This window comes from Rana temporaria, chromosome 1 (assembly GCF_905171775.1).
Source record: "Rana temporaria chromosome 1, aRanTem1.1, whole genome shotgun sequence".
In the NCBI taxonomy this organism is placed as follows: Eukaryota; Metazoa; Chordata; class Amphibia; order Anura; family Ranidae; genus Rana; species Rana temporaria.
In genome coordinates, this window is record NC_053489.1 from 521,233,200 (window position 1) to 521,251,188 (window position 17,989).

At 43.5% G+C, this 17,989-nt stretch overlaps 1 protein-coding gene across 2 annotated transcripts in view; it reads left to right on the top strand.

Annotated features, from left to right (window-relative positions):
• The first annotated feature begins 324 nt into the window (after positions 1 to 324).
• Positions 325 to 17,989, top strand: part of TMEM184C (transmembrane protein 184C) — a 36,717-nt gene continuing 19,052 nt past the window's right edge. For both annotated transcript variants that reach the window (XM_040331805.1, XM_040331812.1), the window contains exons 1-7: positions 325 to 465; positions 612 to 838; positions 9,756 to 9,886; positions 9,975 to 10,011; positions 12,188 to 12,393; positions 15,743 to 15,817; positions 16,904 to 16,997. In XM_040331805.1, coding sequence (XP_040187739.1) covers positions 722 to 838; positions 9,756 to 9,886; positions 9,975 to 10,011; positions 12,188 to 12,393; positions 15,743 to 15,817; positions 16,904 to 16,997 — 660 coding nt within the window. In that variant the 5' untranslated portion in view covers positions 325 to 465; positions 612 to 721. The remainder of the gene's footprint in view (positions 466 to 611; positions 839 to 9,755; positions 9,887 to 9,974; positions 10,012 to 12,187; positions 12,394 to 15,742; positions 15,818 to 16,903; positions 16,998 to 17,989) is intronic.

The window sequence follows — 17,989 nt, forward strand, 5'->3', positions numbered from 1 at the left end:
CAGAAAAAAAAACGTGCAGCTAAGGAAAGTTGACTTTATTCCAGCAAACAAGCAGCAATTTTAGTCATGGCATCCCTCGTATCTTTTAGCTGGTTTATTGTAACTACTACTAGAAGGAGAGTCCCTGACAGGAAGAAATGTGCATGCACGTCATGTAACGTCGTTATATACAGTACTCCTCATCATGTGACACAATTACCTCAGCCCAACCATTCCCGCCCCTCTCTGTCAGCCAATCTAGGCTTCTTACTGCAGGAGGCTGTACCGAGAGCTGACTGAGCCAATGGTATGGCGCGCACTGGAGTAAGTGAAGTCATGTGGGCGGGCTGTGTCACAGATGCCGGAAGTGTATTGTGTGTGTGTGTGTGTGTGTTGTTGTTGTTGCAGGGGATGGTGATGACAGCCGGTGTATGGGAGGACGAGGGGCGTTGTGTGAAGAAGGTGTAAGCTGTCACCTACACACAGGTGATCAGACATGTGATGAGTGTAGAGGGAGGCACACCTCATGTACTGTATGTGTGTGTAATGCAGGTTACCTGGGCAGGGGGTGACATCTAGTGTGGTGATATCTGTCTCTTATCTCTGAATTCACACACACGTTGTATCCACAGCATTACACAAGCTGCTGTTATCTGCCCATGGCCAGAACATGCTGGAAACCCCACAAGTGATCTACAAGTAGATTCATCTGATAGAGGACAGGATCTGCCCATCAGCCAACATGCCCTGTACCTGTAGGAACTGGAGAAGATGGATCCGCCCGCTGGTGGTTGTGCTGTACATTGTGGGACTTCTGGTGGCGATTCCAATATGTGTGTGGGAATTGCAGAAAATGCAGGTGAGCCTGATACACTCTTTATAACGTTTAAAGCCTATGTAATGTGTAACTTCTTGCTGGCCACGTAATACATATGTGTAGCGGCGAAGACGGTGGTCTTTAGGCTCCAAAGTCACACGATTTCCAGCACTACATGATACGACTTTACACTCTCTGGTTTCATCAAAGTAGTGCACTGCAGCACCTTTTTAAATTTGCACTGATCTGAATGGGTGCCACTGAAAACAATGGGCTGCGACTTTGTCCAAAGTCGTGTAAGTGGAGCTTTAGCAATACGTGCTGCACATATGCATCCATGGCTGCAGAGGTTTCTGCTGAGAGCGTGCTCATTGCGTGCTGCTGGCACAGACACCTGTTGTCAAAGACAACTCCCTCTCCAGACCTCCTGCTCTCTAGCTCGCTCATCACCTGCTCCCATGCTTGCCTCCATGACTTTTCCAGAGCCTCTCCCATCCTATGGAACTCCTTATCCCAATCTGTCCGATTATCTCCAACTCTATTAGCTTATAGACAATCCCTGAAAATCCTCCTCTTCAGAGAAGCCTCTCCTACCCACACCTAACAACAAGTGCATTTTAATTTTCTCCATCAGTTCATCCCCCACAGTTATTACCTTTTTGTGTCACATGACACCCCCGCCCCCCCCCCCTTCTAGATTGTAAGCTCTCTGATTCCTCCTGTATTAAATTGTATTGTAACTGTACTGTCTGCCCTCATGTTGTAAAGTGCTGCGCAAACTGTTGGCGCTAGATAAATCCTGTATAATAATAATGGTAAAGATCAGGAATAAGGATGAGCTCCGTTGTGTTCGCACAGTCCGTGTGCAGAGCCTGCCAGGAAGTCTGCACGGCGCTGCGCTAATCACAGGCAGAGAGACATTTCCCGATCTCTGTAGCCGAGCATCGGGAAATGTCGCCCTGCCTGTGATTAGCGCAGCGTGGTGCTGACTTTCTGGCGGGCTCTGCACATGGACTGTGCGAACACACCGGAGCTCATCCTTAATCAGGAGTAAGGATGAGCTCCAGCATGTTCGCATAGTACACGTGCAGAGCCCGCCAAGAAGTCTGCACAGCGCTGTGCTAATCACAGCCAGGGAGACATTTCCCGATGCTCGGCTGCAGAGATCAGGAAATGTCTCCCTGGCTGTGATTAGCGCAGCGCCGTGCAGACTTCCTGGCGGGCTCTGCACATGGACTGTGCGAACACACCGGAGCTCATCCTTAATCAGGAGCCAGTGGGACTAGCTTCCGATCATGTGACCACTGTAGCGGCGATCACGTGATAAGGCAACCCTTCCTCCCCCCCAGGCATTATAGCCCAGTTAAAGGTATGCCAGGGCTGGATGGGAAGGGGGTTAAATCAAATGAAACCTAAATTTATATATTGCAGATTTCCAATCCTTCAAGCAGTATTAAACTCAAAGCCAAAAAAATATATTGTAGCCTACCAATCCTTTGATGTGGTGGCTGCAGTAGTTTTCCATTTCTTTTGGCTTTTTTTTCTCTCTTTTTATTTTTTTTTTCCACCTGGTGATCTGGCCAGTAACACGCCTGTATTACTGAGCTACAGCTCTGGGTAAATGAGAAGAGGAGGCACAGCAGGCAGTGGCATTGTCAGTCTGGGGGGGTGTTAAATGCATTAGCAGATTTTGAAAAACTAACAAATTAAAGACAAACTCCTTTATAATCACTTACAGCAAACATTTTTTTTTTCTTTTTGAGATGAAGGTTTTATATGAATAAATACAAGCTGATCATTTCAAACACCCTTGTAAGTAAGGATGAGCTCTGGCGTGTTCGCATAGAACACGTGCAGAGCCCGCCAGGAAGTGTGCACGGCGCTGTGCTAATCACAGCCAGGGAGACATTGTCCCGATGCTCGGCTGCATGGATCGTGAAATGTCTCCCTGGCTGTTATTAGAGCAGCGCCGTGCACACATCCTGGCGGGCTCTGCACGTGTTCTATGCGAACACGCCAGAGCTCATCCTTACTTGTTAGTGTTTAGTGGTTTGTCTCATCCATGTAAACTGATAAATCTGCTGGAGATCTTGTGCTTTTGAAAAACAACACACTTACTGACTGGATCACCAGATAAAAATAGAAGAAAGCCTAAAAGGGAAACTATTAAAACTATCACATCTAAGAATTGGTAAGCTGCTATAATACATTTTTGCTTTTGGGTCTAATACTGCTTTAAATGTACAGGTATAACTCGAAAAATTTGAATATTGTGCAAAAGTTCATTTATTTCACTAATGCAACTTTAAAAGATGAAACTAATATATGAGATAGACTCATTACATGCAAAGCAAGATAGTTCAGGACGTTATTTGTCATAATTGTGATGATTATGGCTTACATCTCATGAAAACCCCAAATCCACAATCTCAGAAAATTAGAATATTACATGCAATCAATAAAACAAGGATTGTACATAGAATATCGGACCTCTGAGAAGTATAAGATGCATATGTACTCAGTACTTGGTTTGGGCCCCTTTTGCAGCAATTACTGCCTCAATGCTGCGTGGCATGGAAGCTATCAGCCTGTGGCACTGCTGAGGTGTTATGGAAGACCAGGATGCTTCAATAGCGGCCTTCAGCTCTTCTGCATTTTTCGGTCTCATGTCTCTCATCTTTCTCTTGGCAATGCCCCATAGATTCTCTATGGGGTTCAGCTCAGGCGAGTTTGCTGGCCAATCAAGCACAGTAATCCCACGGTCATTGCACAGCGGGGAACATGATGCACGTGGCCCAAATCCCCGTGCACGAGCGCCAGCACGGGATGAGTGTGTAAACGCACAAATTCCTGTGCTGTCAGATGAGAGAAGACAGATCGATCGTGTTTCTACAAAGTAGAAACAGCGATCTGTCATCTCTCCTAGTCACTCCCTTTCCCACACAGTTAAAACACAGTGAGGGAACACACAATTAACCGCTTGATCGCCCCTAGTGTTGACCCCTTCCTTGCCAAGGACTTTTCTACAGTAATCTGTGCATATTTATAGCACTGATCGCTCCATAAATGTCAATGGTCCCAAAAATGTGTCAAAAGTCTCTGATCTGTCTGTCGCAATACCGCTAAAAATCGCAGATCACCGCCATTACTAGTAAAAAAAAAAAAAAGCCATAAATCTTTCCCATAGTTTGTAGATGCTATAACTTTTGCGCAAACCAATCAATATGCTCTTATTGCGCTTTTTTTTAATCAAAATTATGTAGAAGAATACATATTGGCCTAAACTGATGAAGAAATTTGTTTTAAAAAAAATTTTTGGGCATAATTAGGCCCAGATTCTCAGAAGAGATACGACGGCGTATCTCTGCGTTGCGCCGTTGTATCTATGCGCTTCATTCTTAGAATCGGTTACGCATAGATATCTGTTAGATCCGACAGGCGGAAGTCTCTTACGCCGTCGGATTGTAACTGCATTTTTACGCTGGCCGCTAGGTGGCGCTTCCGTCGAATTTGACGTCAAGTATGCAAATTAGGTAGATACGCGAATTCCCGAACGTACGCCCGGCCGACGCAGTAAAGTTACGCCGTTTACGTAAGGCTTTTCCCAGCGTATAGTTGCCCCTGCTATATGGTGGCATAAGTGCGGCGTAACAATGTTAAGTATGGCCGTTGTTCCCGCGTCGAAATTTGAAAAAGTTACGTCGTTTGCGTAAGTCGTCCGTGAATGGGGCTGGACGTAATTTACGTTCACGTCGAAACCAATGACGTCCTTGCGGCGTACTTTGGAGCAATGCACACTGTGAAATTCCACGGACGGCGCATGCGCCATTCGGGAAAAACGTCAATCACTTCGGGTCACAATACATTTACATAAAACACGCCCCCCTGATCCAAATTTGAATTAAGCGGGCTTACGCCGGACGATTTACGCTACGCTGCGGCAACTTACGGAGCAAGTGCTTTGAGAATACAGCACTTGCCCGTCTAAGTTGCGGCGGCATAACGTAAATCGGATACGTTACGCCGCCGCAGAGATACGCCGCTGGACGAGAATCTGGCCCTTAGTATATGTGTGTGTGTGTGTGTGTGTGTGTATATATATATATATATATATATATATATATATATATATATATATATATATATATATATATATATATATATATATATATATATATATATATAGCGCAAAACATAGAAATCGCAGAGGTGATCAGATGCCACCAAAAGAAAGCTCTATTTGTGGGGGGGGAAAAAAGGTCGCAACTTTTGTTTGGGTACAGCATTGCATGACCGTGCAATTGGCAGTTAAAGCAACGCAGTGCCAAATTGTAAAAAGTGCTCTGGTCAGGAAGGTGGTAAAATCTTTCGGGGCTGAAGTGGTTAAAGCACTTTTGAAAGATAAAGGACAACCTGCAAACATGGGCCCAGATTCAAGTAGAATCGCGCAATATTTGCGTGGGCAAAGAGAATTTTTTTTTCTCTGCGCCCACGCAAATATTGCGCTTTGCCCGCGATTCACGGAGCAGTTGCTCCGTAAATTGCGCGGGCAAAATATGCTAAGCAGCCGGGCGCAAGGCTGCCTAATGTAAATGATCCCGCCGGGGGCGGGAATCATTTAAATTAGGCGCGCTCCCGCGCCGAGCGAACAGCGCATGCTCCGTCGGGAAACTTTCCCGACGTGCATTGCGGCAAATGACGTCGCAAGGACGTCATTTGCTTGTAAGTGAACGTGAATGGCGTCCAGCGCCATTCACGGTTCACTTACGTAAACGACGTGAAATTTGAACGTCGCGAGCGGGAGGCGCAGCTATACTTTAGCATTGGCTGCGCCTGCTTTTAGCAGGAGCAACCTTATGCTAAAGGCGCCGTACGGAAACTCCGTACCTTGCGTGAGAAGGGCCCGCGCAACTTTTGTGAATCGGTGGTAGTATGCAATTTGCATACTATACACCGATCACAATGGCCACGCCCCCTAGCGGCCAACGCAAGAATGCAGCCTGGGATGTGAAGGCATAAGGAGGCTTATGTCTGTCACATCCTAGGCTGCAGTCGGTGTAACGAGGTTCCTGAATCAGGAGCACTCGTTACACCGGAGCAAGTAAGCCCTTGCGCCGCGCAACCTATGGTTGCGCGGGCGCAAGTGCTTCTTGAATCTGGGCCATGGCCTCTTGGGGGTACTTGAGGACAGGGTTGAGAACCACTGATGTATAGAACCTACTGAAGCAAAACTGACATTTCTAAAAAAAAAAAAAAAAAATTGTCAAATTACATTTACATTTCCGGCAATATTTTTTGTAATGTTCAACCAGCTGGCAACCTCCGTAAAAGTGATTACTGATAACTTACAAAGACAAATACAGTACGTCCTTGAGAAAAAACATTGCTTTAGCTCACCAAACTTGTTGAAACGTGAAATAATGAAACTTTTCAACTTAGGTGGTCATAGATAGTAGGGGTGCAACGGATCAAAAAACTCACGGATTGGATCGATCCTCGGATCAGAGTCACGGATCGGATCATTTTTCGGATCAGCAAAAAAAACGGAGCTTATATGCTTAAATATAGTATATGTAAATCCGACGGACTGTTACATGTTTATTTTTAAAAGCCGCAGCAAACCTGCTGACCTTACATGGTTGCTAATGTGAAAGAACACCTCTGATTTTCACATTTAACTAAAAGTTGAAAATCAGAGGTGTTCTGTCACATTAGCAAGCATGTAAGGTTTGCTGCTGCTTTTAAAACGTAACATGTAAACGGTCCGTTGGATTTCCAAACACTGTATTTAACCACTTGCCGCCCGCCAATGACAGATTGACGTCGGCAAAGTGGTTGTAGAATCCTGACCGGACGTCATATGACGTCCTCAGGATTCTTAGCCGCTGCGCGCCCCCGGGGGCGCGCATCGCGGCGATCGTTGTTGCGGGGTGTCAGCCTGACACCCCGCAACAGCGATCTCGGTAAAGAGTCTCTCACGGAGACTCTTTACCACGTGATCAGCCGTGTCCAACCACAGCTGATCACGATGTAAACAGGAAGAGCCGTTGATGGCTCTTCCTCACTCGCGTCTGACAGACGCGAGTAGAGGAGAGCCGATCGGCAGCTCTCCTGACAGGGGGAGTTCGCGCTGATTGTTTATCAGCGCAGCCCCCCCTCGGATCGCCACATGGACCACCAGGGAAGGGCAAAACAAAAAAAAAATGGGAAAAAAAAAGTCAAAAAATAATAATAAAAAGTCTGGGGGAAAAAAAAAGATGCCAATCAGTGCCCACAAATGGGCACTGACTGGCAACAAGTAAATCAGTGCCGCCCCACAGTGTCCATCAGTGTCCATCAGTGCCGCCCCACAGTGCCCATCTGTGCCACCCATAAGTGCCACCCCACAGTGCCCATCAGTGCCGCCCATGAGTGCCCATCAGTGCTGCCCATGAGTGCCCATCAGTGCCGCCCATGAGTGCCCATCAGTGCCGCCTATGTGTGCCCATCAGTGCCGCATACCAGCGCCGCCAATCGGTGCCACCTCATCTGTGCCTGTCAGTACTACCTCGTCGATGTCCATCAGTGCCATCTCATCTGTGCCCATCAGTGCCACCATATCAGTGCCCGTAATCGAAAGAGAAAACTTACTTATTTACAAAAAAATAAAAACATAATTTTTTTCTAAATTTTCGGTCTTTTTTTAGTTGTTGCGCAAAAAATAAAAATCGCAGAGGTGATCAAATACCACCAAAAGAAAGCTCTATTTGTGGGGGAAAAAGGACGCCAATTTTGTTTGGGTACAGTGTAGCATGACCGCGCAATTGCCATTCAAAGTGCGACAGTGCTGAAAGCTGAAAATTGGCTTGGGCGGGAAGGTACGTAAGTGCCCTGTATGGAAGTGGTTAAGCATATAAGCTCTGTTTTGTGTTGAAAATAACTGAAATCTAAAACTCTGTTGGGTGTAACAAGATGTCCGCTTGCCCCTTCTCACTATCATTACTGTGCAGGAGTGTGGGGTGGAGCAAGATGGCGGCGACGAAACGTCACTTCCTAACGAGACAGCCGCCACCACCAGGTGTACCAAGATGGCCGCCGCTCCGGAGCTAGGCCGAAGCCGGGGACTTTCCTATGACCGAGGCTGCGGAGCACTCCGCGGATCGCTTGGTGTACCGAACACGGATCAGTGACGATCCGTTGCACCACTAATAGCCTTATCTTTTACACAGTTAAATAGTTGGGATGAAAAAAAGACATTAGTCCATCTAGTAGTTCAACCAATTTAAAACACACACACCCCCACCCCATTCGTATACTATCCTATACCCACAGTTGATCCAGATCAAGGCAACAAAGACCCCAATAAAGCATGATCCAATTTGCTCCAGTGGGAGGAAAAAAATCCTCCCCGATCCACCATGAAGAAATCGAATATTCCCTGGATCAACTACCCCTGTCGTTTTTATCTCTAAATATTATTATCCAGTTATATTTTGTGCATTTAGGAATGCATCCAGCTCCTTTTTAAAACAATCTACTGAGCTAGCCAGAACCATTTCGTGATGGAGTCTATTCCACATTTTCACAGCTCTTACTGTGAAGAAGCCTTTCCGTATTTGGAGATTAAATCGATTTTCCTCCAGACATAAAGAGTGCCCCTTTGTCCTCTGTAATGACCTGAAAGTGGAAAAACTCTACAGCAAGTTTGCTATATGGGCCACTTATGTATTTTGACATGTTGATCATATCCCTAATCTCTTCTTATTAAGATAATAAATAGTTTAGTGAATCTATCCTCATAACTGAGCTCCTTCATGCCTAATATCAATTTGGCTGCTCTTCTTTGCACTTTCTCCAGTACACCAATATCCTTTTTGTGAACTGGTGCCCAAAATTGAACTGTATATTCCAGATAACGTCTTACTAATGATTTTGTACAGGGGCAAAATTATGTCTCTCTCTCTCTCTCTGGATCTCTTCCAATACAAGGAAGGGTTTTGTTAGCTTTAGAAACTTCAGTTTGGCATTGCATGCTATTATTAAGTCTATGATTTACCAAAAAAACAAGATCCTTCTCCACCGTTGACTCCCCCAGCTGTTCTCCTCTTAGTACAGTACAGTATTTTTAGTTCCCAAGCGCATAACTTTACATTTACCAACATTAACTAGTTCCAGACTTTGGGCATGCTATACATGCCCAAAAAAAGTATTCATTGTACACAGGGCATGTGTCGAATGTGCAGTCCTTCTACCCAGCTCCCCCCTCCCAGTACACAGCAATTCGGCTCCGATTTATTAAAGCCACATAAAAAATAATAAAAAACAAAAAGCAATTGGACAATGTTTATCAACAACTACTCAGAGATACAAAATAACATATTGTTACATTTGTATCTTTTCTATTTGTCCATCTGCAGATCAAAAGGATAAACAAGCTGACATGTACGTGAGATTAGATTGCAGTAACAGACAAGTTGGACTTGCCATGCTTTTTATAGTCAGATTTGTGTTCTATAGCATTCATGTGTCCAGAGTTCCTAATATAAATGGTTAGCCCTCACTGTTCATTGTGTGAGTGTATCACTTAAAAGTTTTATACCCATCTTGACTTTAGGAAAGTTAATAAAAACAAAAGGACAAAGAGACAATGGAAACCATGAGAAATTGAGCTTAGATCCTCACCTGCTGACTAAAATAACCACATAAAATATTAAAATGCACAAACAAAAGGAAAAAACGCAATGTTTCTTTAGTCTGAAATTGCCTGTTACTCTCGGCATATGGCACATATGTCCTCTCTGGAAGGGAAGAGACAAGCACCTCTTGTAAATGAACAAGGCAGTGAGTAAAGTATGAGCAAGCACTTCTTGTAACTAGACCAAGTAGTAAAGACTAAAGTTAAGTGTACTTCACGTGTGTTGGTGGTATCTAAGAACATGGATGACATGACATGACAAATGTTTGCTTTGCTCTGTTCCAGGTCGGAGTTCACACCAAGGCATGGTTTATTGCCGGTATTTTCGTACTTATGACCATACCAATCTCACTTTGGGGAATCTTACAGCATTTAGTTCATTATACTCAGCCCGAATTACAGAAGCCAATTATAAGGTACTTTTATAGTTTGTTTGTCCTAGGTTGCAAACCAGTTTTAAACATGATGATGTTCTTAGTAGTTTCTTGTTTTTCTCTCTGTCAGAATTCTGTGGATGGTGCCCATTTTCAGTGTAGACAGTGTAAGTATTGTTTCATACTTTACCAGTATTGTATTATCAGCAAATTCCATACATTCCTTTTTAAGTTAAGAATTGTCAATGTTTGTTTGAATATGCATTGAGCAAAATTCTATAAAATGTTTAATTATCTCTTGTTTTAAAGACATAAGAGGTTATTTACGAAAAGCAAATCCATTTTGCACTACTAATGCAAACTACAAGTGCAAATTGCATTTGAAATTGCACTGAAAGTGCACTTGGTAGTGCAGTTGCTGTAGATCCGAGGGGAACTTGTAAGGAAAATAAAAAACAGCATTTTAGCTTGCACATGATTGGATGATAAAATCGGCAGAGCTTCCCCTCATTTCAGATCTTCCCCTCGATTTACAGCGACTGCACTTTTTGTGCACTTTGCACTTTGCACTTGTAGTTTGAACTTGTAGTGCAAAGTGGATTTGCCTTTTCGTAAATAACCCCCATAGGCTTTTTTAACACTTTTTCCAATGTGTTTCTCTTGGGCACGGTGACTGTGATTTTACCCAGGCTGACTTAGTGTGCTTCTAGTAAATGAACATCTTATGGCTTTTAACTTGGCCCTGAGTCTAAGTTCATGTAAAGTATGACATATGCTACACCCGAAGGATTTAGTAAACTTTATGCAATACGTCAATTGAACTAAGCAAAAAACTCAACTGAAATGCTTACCAGCCTATGTTGGCAAAAGAGTCGTGCGGAAACCTATCCTGTTCCAGAATTGCTACTTGGATAGATATTGGGGGTTATTTACGAAAGGAAAATTCACTTTGCACTAGAGCTTCCCCTCATTTCAGATCTACCCCTCAGATTTACAGCGACTGCACTTCCAAGTGCACTTTGTACCTGTACTGCAAAGTGGATTTGCCTTTTTGTAAATAACCCCATAAAGTCTTATTTATAAGTCAATGGGTTCTAGTAGAAATAAGTGGGTAAGTTCTAGTACAGTTGACTATGCACAATCTGGTAAGGATAAGCAATGCCCCCAGTTCAGGCATTGTTGAAGACAGGCCATGTAGAAATGTGGAAAATGGCGCTTTCAATTATTTAAAGTGATCAGTGGCCAGTTATTCATTTTTACAAAGAGAACAAAGCCAACATCATATGTGCTGCATCCGTTTGCAAGCATTTTAGAGAAAAGAGAAGAGACACTCCAAGATTAAAGCCAATATTTGAAATTCTACAATTAAGCTCATTGTTTAATCATAGAGGATGGAGGTTCAGGTGATTTTGTCATTTTGCACTAGATTGATTAAGAAACTTCCATATCAGCTTTTGTCTTAAAGTGCAACTTCCCTGTTCTCTACAATGTTTGCATGTTGAACAGAGGATGGACGACTTGGGTATCCAGCACCTACAGCTGGGAGTGCACAGGCACAGAAACTACACCAGAGCATTTGGATTATTTGATGCATCCAATTGCTGACTGAATTAGAATTTTAGAATTCAATGAAACACGCCATGCCACGTGAAATTATTTCACCATTATTAAAGCGGAGTTCCAACTAAAAATTGAACTTCCGCTTTTTGGAATCCCCCCCCCCCCCCCCTCCGTTTGGCACATTTCAGTGGAAAGGAGGGAGCAGATACCTGTGTAATACAGGTATTTTCTCCCACTTCCGGGCATAGATCACGGCGGTGACCTACACCACGTCCAGCGCCTACTTTGCCCCCCCCCCCCGCTGTCTTCTGGGAGACACACATGTCCCAGAAGACAGCAGGGATCAGTGGGATTGCGCAGCGTGAGTCGCACATGCGCAGTAGGGAACCAGGAAGTGAAACCGCAAGGCTTCACTTCCTGATTCCCTTACCGAAGATGGCGGGGGCAGCACCCGGGGGGGGAGGTCGTCTTCAGGTGCTGACATCGCAGGCGCCCAGGACAGGTAAGTGTCATAATATTAAAAGTCAGCAGCTGCAGTATTTGTAGCTGCTGACTTTTAATTTTTTTTTTTTGGCGGAACTCTGCTTTAATGACACATATGCCCATTCTTATCAGATCCTTAGACATCAGGCAAGTGATAAGTAATTGAAATGTATTCTTATAGACTTCCCAGTCTGATCACACAACTTTTTGTTGACGTGTGTAATAAATAGGCTTGTAATTCGTCAATATTAATGTTTACAATAATGAATATTTTTTATTTGTCTACCAATGATATAACAGTGGGTTGCTCTTAAGTATCCTGACATTGCAATTTATGTGGATACCTGTAGAGAATGCTATGAAGCCTACGTTATCTATAACTTCATGATCTTCCTCTTGAACTATTTAACAAATCGATGTCCGAATTTAGCATTGGTTCTTGAAGCTAAAGATCAGCAAAGACATCTACCTCCACTATGCTGTTGTCCTCCATGGCCTATGGGAGAGTAAGTAATCAAACCAGATAAATTGATATCATCAGAAACACGTGCATAATTTTTTAGATTATTGCATGTATTGCTTTTGTCATGTTCATCTTTGAAAATAAATTCTGCAAACCACAGAAACAAAGTACCTGTCGAATTTAGGTGACAAGGCATTAATATTGTTTGAAGACTACTGCACCACTTTTTAAAAGGGTGAAATCTGTTTTCCATTCCAGTCAAATCAAAGCTTATGCCGCGTACACACAATCATTTTTCGGCATGTAAAAAACAAAGTTTTTCAGCCTCTAGAAAAAACAAAGTTTTTTTTCAACTTTATCATTAAAACGACGTTGCCCACACACGATCGTTAAAAATAAAATGCTCTAGCAAAGTGCGGTGACGTACAACACGTACGACGGCACTATAAAGGGGAAGTTCCATTCGGATGACGCCACCCTTTGGGCTGCTTTAGCTGATTTAGTGTTAGTAAAAGACGATTCGCGCTTTTCTGTCTGTTACAGCGTGATGAATGTGCTTACTCCATTAAGAACGGTAGTTTTACCAGGACGAGCGCTCCGGTCTCATAACTTGCTTCTGAGCATGCACGGGTTTTTAACGTCATTTTAGTCCACACAAGGTCATTTCTTACAACCCGAAAAATTACATTGTTTAAAACGTCGTTAAAAAATGCAGCATGTTCGAATTTTTTTTTGTCGTTTTTCAGAACCCGAAAAATTATGTGAAGCCCACACCATCATTTTAAATGACATTTTTTAAAAACGTTGTCTTTCTACATGCCGAAAAATGATCGTGTGTACGCGTCATTAGAGTTAAGAGGCTAGGTTGTTGGAATTGCTGTACTTCAAAATTAAATGTATCTGCAGAAATTATTCTAATCTTCCTTCCCTTTTTCATTTAAGCAACTGGTTTAAATTTTGTTACATCTGTTCAGATGTGTTGGCTACTATGGATCATTATTATTATTATTAGCATGGCCACTGGAGTACTCCGATGTTTGTGGCTTTCTTATGAAGTGCTGAGTTAAGGATTTCACACTTGTACCCCTTTTTTTAGGATATGTTTTTTATTAATTTTAGTCTATTTAAAACAACAATAATAAGCACAACAAGCTTAAAGAGGAAAAACAAATACTGTACTTGCTGACTTAGGCCTCAAGCACACTGGACGTTAAAGTAACGTTATAAAAACGCCAGTAGCTTTGCAGTGAGTTTTTCAACTTTTTTCAATGTTTTTTCAATAGCGTTTTTAGCGTTTATTAGCTTTTTTTTGCATTTTTCCGCGTTAGCGTTTTTTGGTTGAAGAAATTTTATTTTTATTTTTTTCTATTCAATGCTGGTGAGTGACGTTTTTGAGCGTTTATTGACGTTTATCAGGGTTAGAGCGTTTTTACAGCTGAAAAACGTCTCTCAGAACCCACTAGTTTTTTTTGTTTTTTTTTCATTGCTCAAAACTGCTGATAACAGCCTATGTGTGCATGGACACATGGGATAACATGATGGAGAGTTTATCGACTGTAGAAAAAAACGTCTACTGCCAAAAACGGCTGCTGTGAAAACGTCCAGTGTACATGAGGCCTTAATCAAAGGACAATTTTCTGTCCAGGAATCTAGCGCTGTCCGCACCCAGGCCAGTTCTTCACAGTTCTTTGGGTCCCCGGCTCCGACATGTTTAACTAAGGGAAGTGGGCTGTGACTCCTTGCAGCTTCACAGCCGGTTTCCTACTGCACATACGCAAGCCACACTGTGCTTTGTTAACGGTCCTGATGTGAAGGGTATAGTCGAATATACACTATATTACCAAAAGAATCAGGACGCCTGCCTTTAGATGGCCTAGGCTATAAGAAGATTTCCAAGACCCTGAAACTGAGCTGCAGAATGGTGGCCAAGACCATACAGCAGTTTAACAGGACAGGTTCCACTCCGAACAGGCCTCGCCATGGTCGACCAAAGAAGTTGAGTTCACGTGCTCAGCATCATATCCAGAGGTTGTCTTTGGGAAATAGACGTATGAGTGCTGCCAGCATTGCTGCAGAGGTTGAGGGTAGAGAGTGGGAGGTCAGCATGTCAATGCTCAGACCATATGCTGCACACTGCATCAAATTGGTCTGCATGGCTGTCGTCCCAGAAGGAAGCTTCTTCTAAAGATGATGCACAAGAAAGCCCACAAACAGTTTGTTGAAGACAAGCAGACTAAGGACATGGATTACTGGAACCATGTTCTGTGGTCTGATGAGACCAAGATAAACTTATTCGGTTCAGATGGTGTCAAGCGTGTGTGGTGGCAACCAGGTGAGGAGTACAAAGACAAGTGTGTCTTGCCTACAGTCAAGCATGGTGGTGGTAGTGTCATGGTCTGGGGTTGCACGAGTGCTGCTGGAACTGGGGAGCTACAGTTCATTGAGGGAACCATGAATGCCAACATATACTGTGACATACTAAAGCAGAGCACAATCCCCTCCCTTCGGAGACTGGGCCGCAGGGCAATATTCCAACATAACGACCCCAAACACACCTCCAAGACGACCACTTAGCTGCTAAAGAAGCTAAGGGTAAAGATGATGGACTGGCTAAGCATGTCTCCAGACCTAAACCCTATTGAGCATCTGTGGGGCATCCTCAAGCGGAAAGTGGAGGAGCACAAGGTCTCTAACGTCCACCAGCTCCGTGATGTCATCTCCAGTGGCAACCTGTGAAGCTCTGGTGAACTCCATGCCCAAGAGGGTTAAGGTAGTGCTGGAAAATAATGGTGGCCACACAAAATATTGACACTTTGGGCCCAATTTGGAAAGTTTTACTTAAGAGTGTACTTACATTTGTTGCCAGAAGTTTAGACATTAATGGTTGTGTCAAGTTATTTTGAGGGGACTGCAAATTTACACTGCTTTAGACCCCATAAACACTATTAGATTTTGTCTGCAGATTTTTGTCCTTCAGATTTACCAGAACCATATAATATGAGGTCAAACCTTAAGAGTTTCAATTTGTATGCAATCAGGAAGGTCCTTGCACTACATGGTTTTGGTAAATCTGAAGACAATAATCTGCAGAAAATCTAATAGTGTGTTTTGTGCCTTTATACAAGCTGTACACACGCTACTTTCTTCCGTGTTGTCACATGAAAAGATATAATAAAATATTTACAAAAATGTGAGGGGTGTACTACTCGGTGTAGTCACTTTTGTAAGATCCTATGTGTGTGTGTGTGTGTATATGTATATGTATATGTGTATATGTGTATATGTATGTATATATATATATATATATATATATATATATATATAAATATTTGTGTGTGTAAAATATATATATAAAAAAAACAGGACTTCTGACCAGCTGAATTCTCTTTCAGGGTGTTACTGTTTAGATGCAAATTGGGTGTTCTACAGTATACAGTGGTTCGGCCTGTCACCACTATAATTGCTTTGTAAGTATGCCAAATTTTTATTTTTTTTTTGTGTTTGTTGAATGATCATTTGAGCTGTTGAGAGGCATTCACATGCTTACTTTCTAAACAAGGGGCCAGTTTCCTGTGCTTCAAACTTTAGTGGGGTCAGACTTGGCCATTGGGAGTAAGAAAGGTCCCAATTTCAGTGGTGAAAAAACAATGCCCTATCTCTGGTGTCAGTGGGAGGAATTGTTCCCCATCATTGGGTTCATTGTGAGGAATTGTGCCCCATCTTTGGTGTCATTGGAAGGGATTGTGCCCTTTTACTGGGACGGGTGGGTATATGCCCCATTGCTGGTTTCAGCAATGGGACAAAAGTTTGGAGACCACCAAGTACAGTAAATCAGATCCATGTTATCAATTTAAAGCTAAACTTGACTTGGTACCAACTCCTGAGGGGCAGCACTATGAGCCAATCAGGAAATTTTTAGGCAAATGTGCTCTCAAGGAGATAACTGACGAATTAACCGCATCATTAAGCTGCTGCTTTTTCTTTGTCCATTCATGAGCTTCTCACAGTGTGCACTATAACACAAAACAAATTAAATGGCGCTCACCTTATCTGGCTGGAGGATGTCCAGCATCATTAAAGCAGAGTTCTGCCTGAAAAAAATAAAATAGTGCTCTCCCCCCTGAAAGATGCCATCGGAGGGGGGGAGGAACCGGATCAGCGGAAGTTCCATTTCTGGGTGGAACTCTGCTTTAAGTATTATGCCCCCACACACACACACACTTTGCCTGGCTATTGTTTTGAGTGTAATGCTGCTGATTTTCGATTAAAGTAGAAAAATATGGCAGTCTGTTCTCACAGCACATGTAGTCAATTCAAATGAGACCTTCAGAGCACCAAAACTAGTAAACACTTTGGCAGCCTCTAGTGGAGGCTATACTGTTTTCTGGAGAGCAGAGATACCGGGTTCTATTTAGTTTTTGATGGTGAGGCCAAGGGGATTTGAAATACTGACTTTCTTTTAAACTAAAATGTAGATTTATCTTGTGTTTTCATTGCTTAAAAATAATATGTTGTATTGTGATAAAATTCTTTACTCTTCTGTTATGTTTCAGGGTTTGTCAGTTGTCTGGCATCTATGGGGAAGGAGATTTTAGCTTAAAAAATGCATGGACATACTTGGTTATAATCAACAATGCGTCGCAAGTGGTGAGTCATTTATGCCTATAAATGGCTTTTTGAATGTAAAGTATAATTTTTTTGGCCAGGTGATACTGTAGATAAAATGTAAAACGCTTGAAACTAGGGAGCTGGTCTGTGCCCTGTATATGGCTTACTATGTTTTTTTTTTGGGGTTATAATCAAGGTTGTCCCGATTCCGATACTGGTATTGTTACCGATACTGAGCATTTGCACGAGTACTTGTACTCGAACAAATGCTCCGATGCTTCACCCGATACCTGGGCAGTCAGGGTGATCTGTGCTGCGGAGGAGTTACAAGAACTGATCACCCTGTATAGATTTAAAAGTCTGACAGCCCTACACCGGTCCTCTCTCAAACCCCCCCCCCTCCCCCCCCGGCTGCGGCTTTCAGCGGTGATCGGTGCTTCTCTCTCCCACACACGATCATTGCTGACTTTCCCCTATCCTCCTCCAGTCCCCATGCGTCCTTCATGCTGGTGTCCCCCTCCGTCCTGCTCCGTGTCCCACTCCATGCATCTGTCCCCCTCCATGCTGCTCCGTGTCCCCCTCTGTGCATCTGTCCCCCTCTCTCCTCCGTTTCCCCCTCCGTGCATCTGTCCCCCTCCATGCTGCTCCGTGTCCCCCTCCGTGCATCTGTCCCCCGCTCTCTTCCATGTCCCCCTCCGTGCATCTGTCCCGCTCAATGCTGCTCCGTGTCCCCCTCTGTGCATCTGTCCCCCTCTCTCCTCCGTGTCCCCCTCCGTGCATCTGTCCCCCTCACTTCTACCGCCCCCTCGGTATCTCAGAATGGAGAGCGGAGGTAGAAGCTGGTAAACCCGGCTCCTTCATTTTCTGAATGGACAGAGTCAGTGATCACTGGCTCTGTCCATTCACATAACTGAAACCTCCTGTGATTACGATGTCTCAGTTAATGAATGAAGAGAAGCCGCTGTCTTCTCTCCATTCATTTTCAGTGCAGTGGAGGCTGCTGAGAAAGGGACTGGGGAATTTGTGTCCCT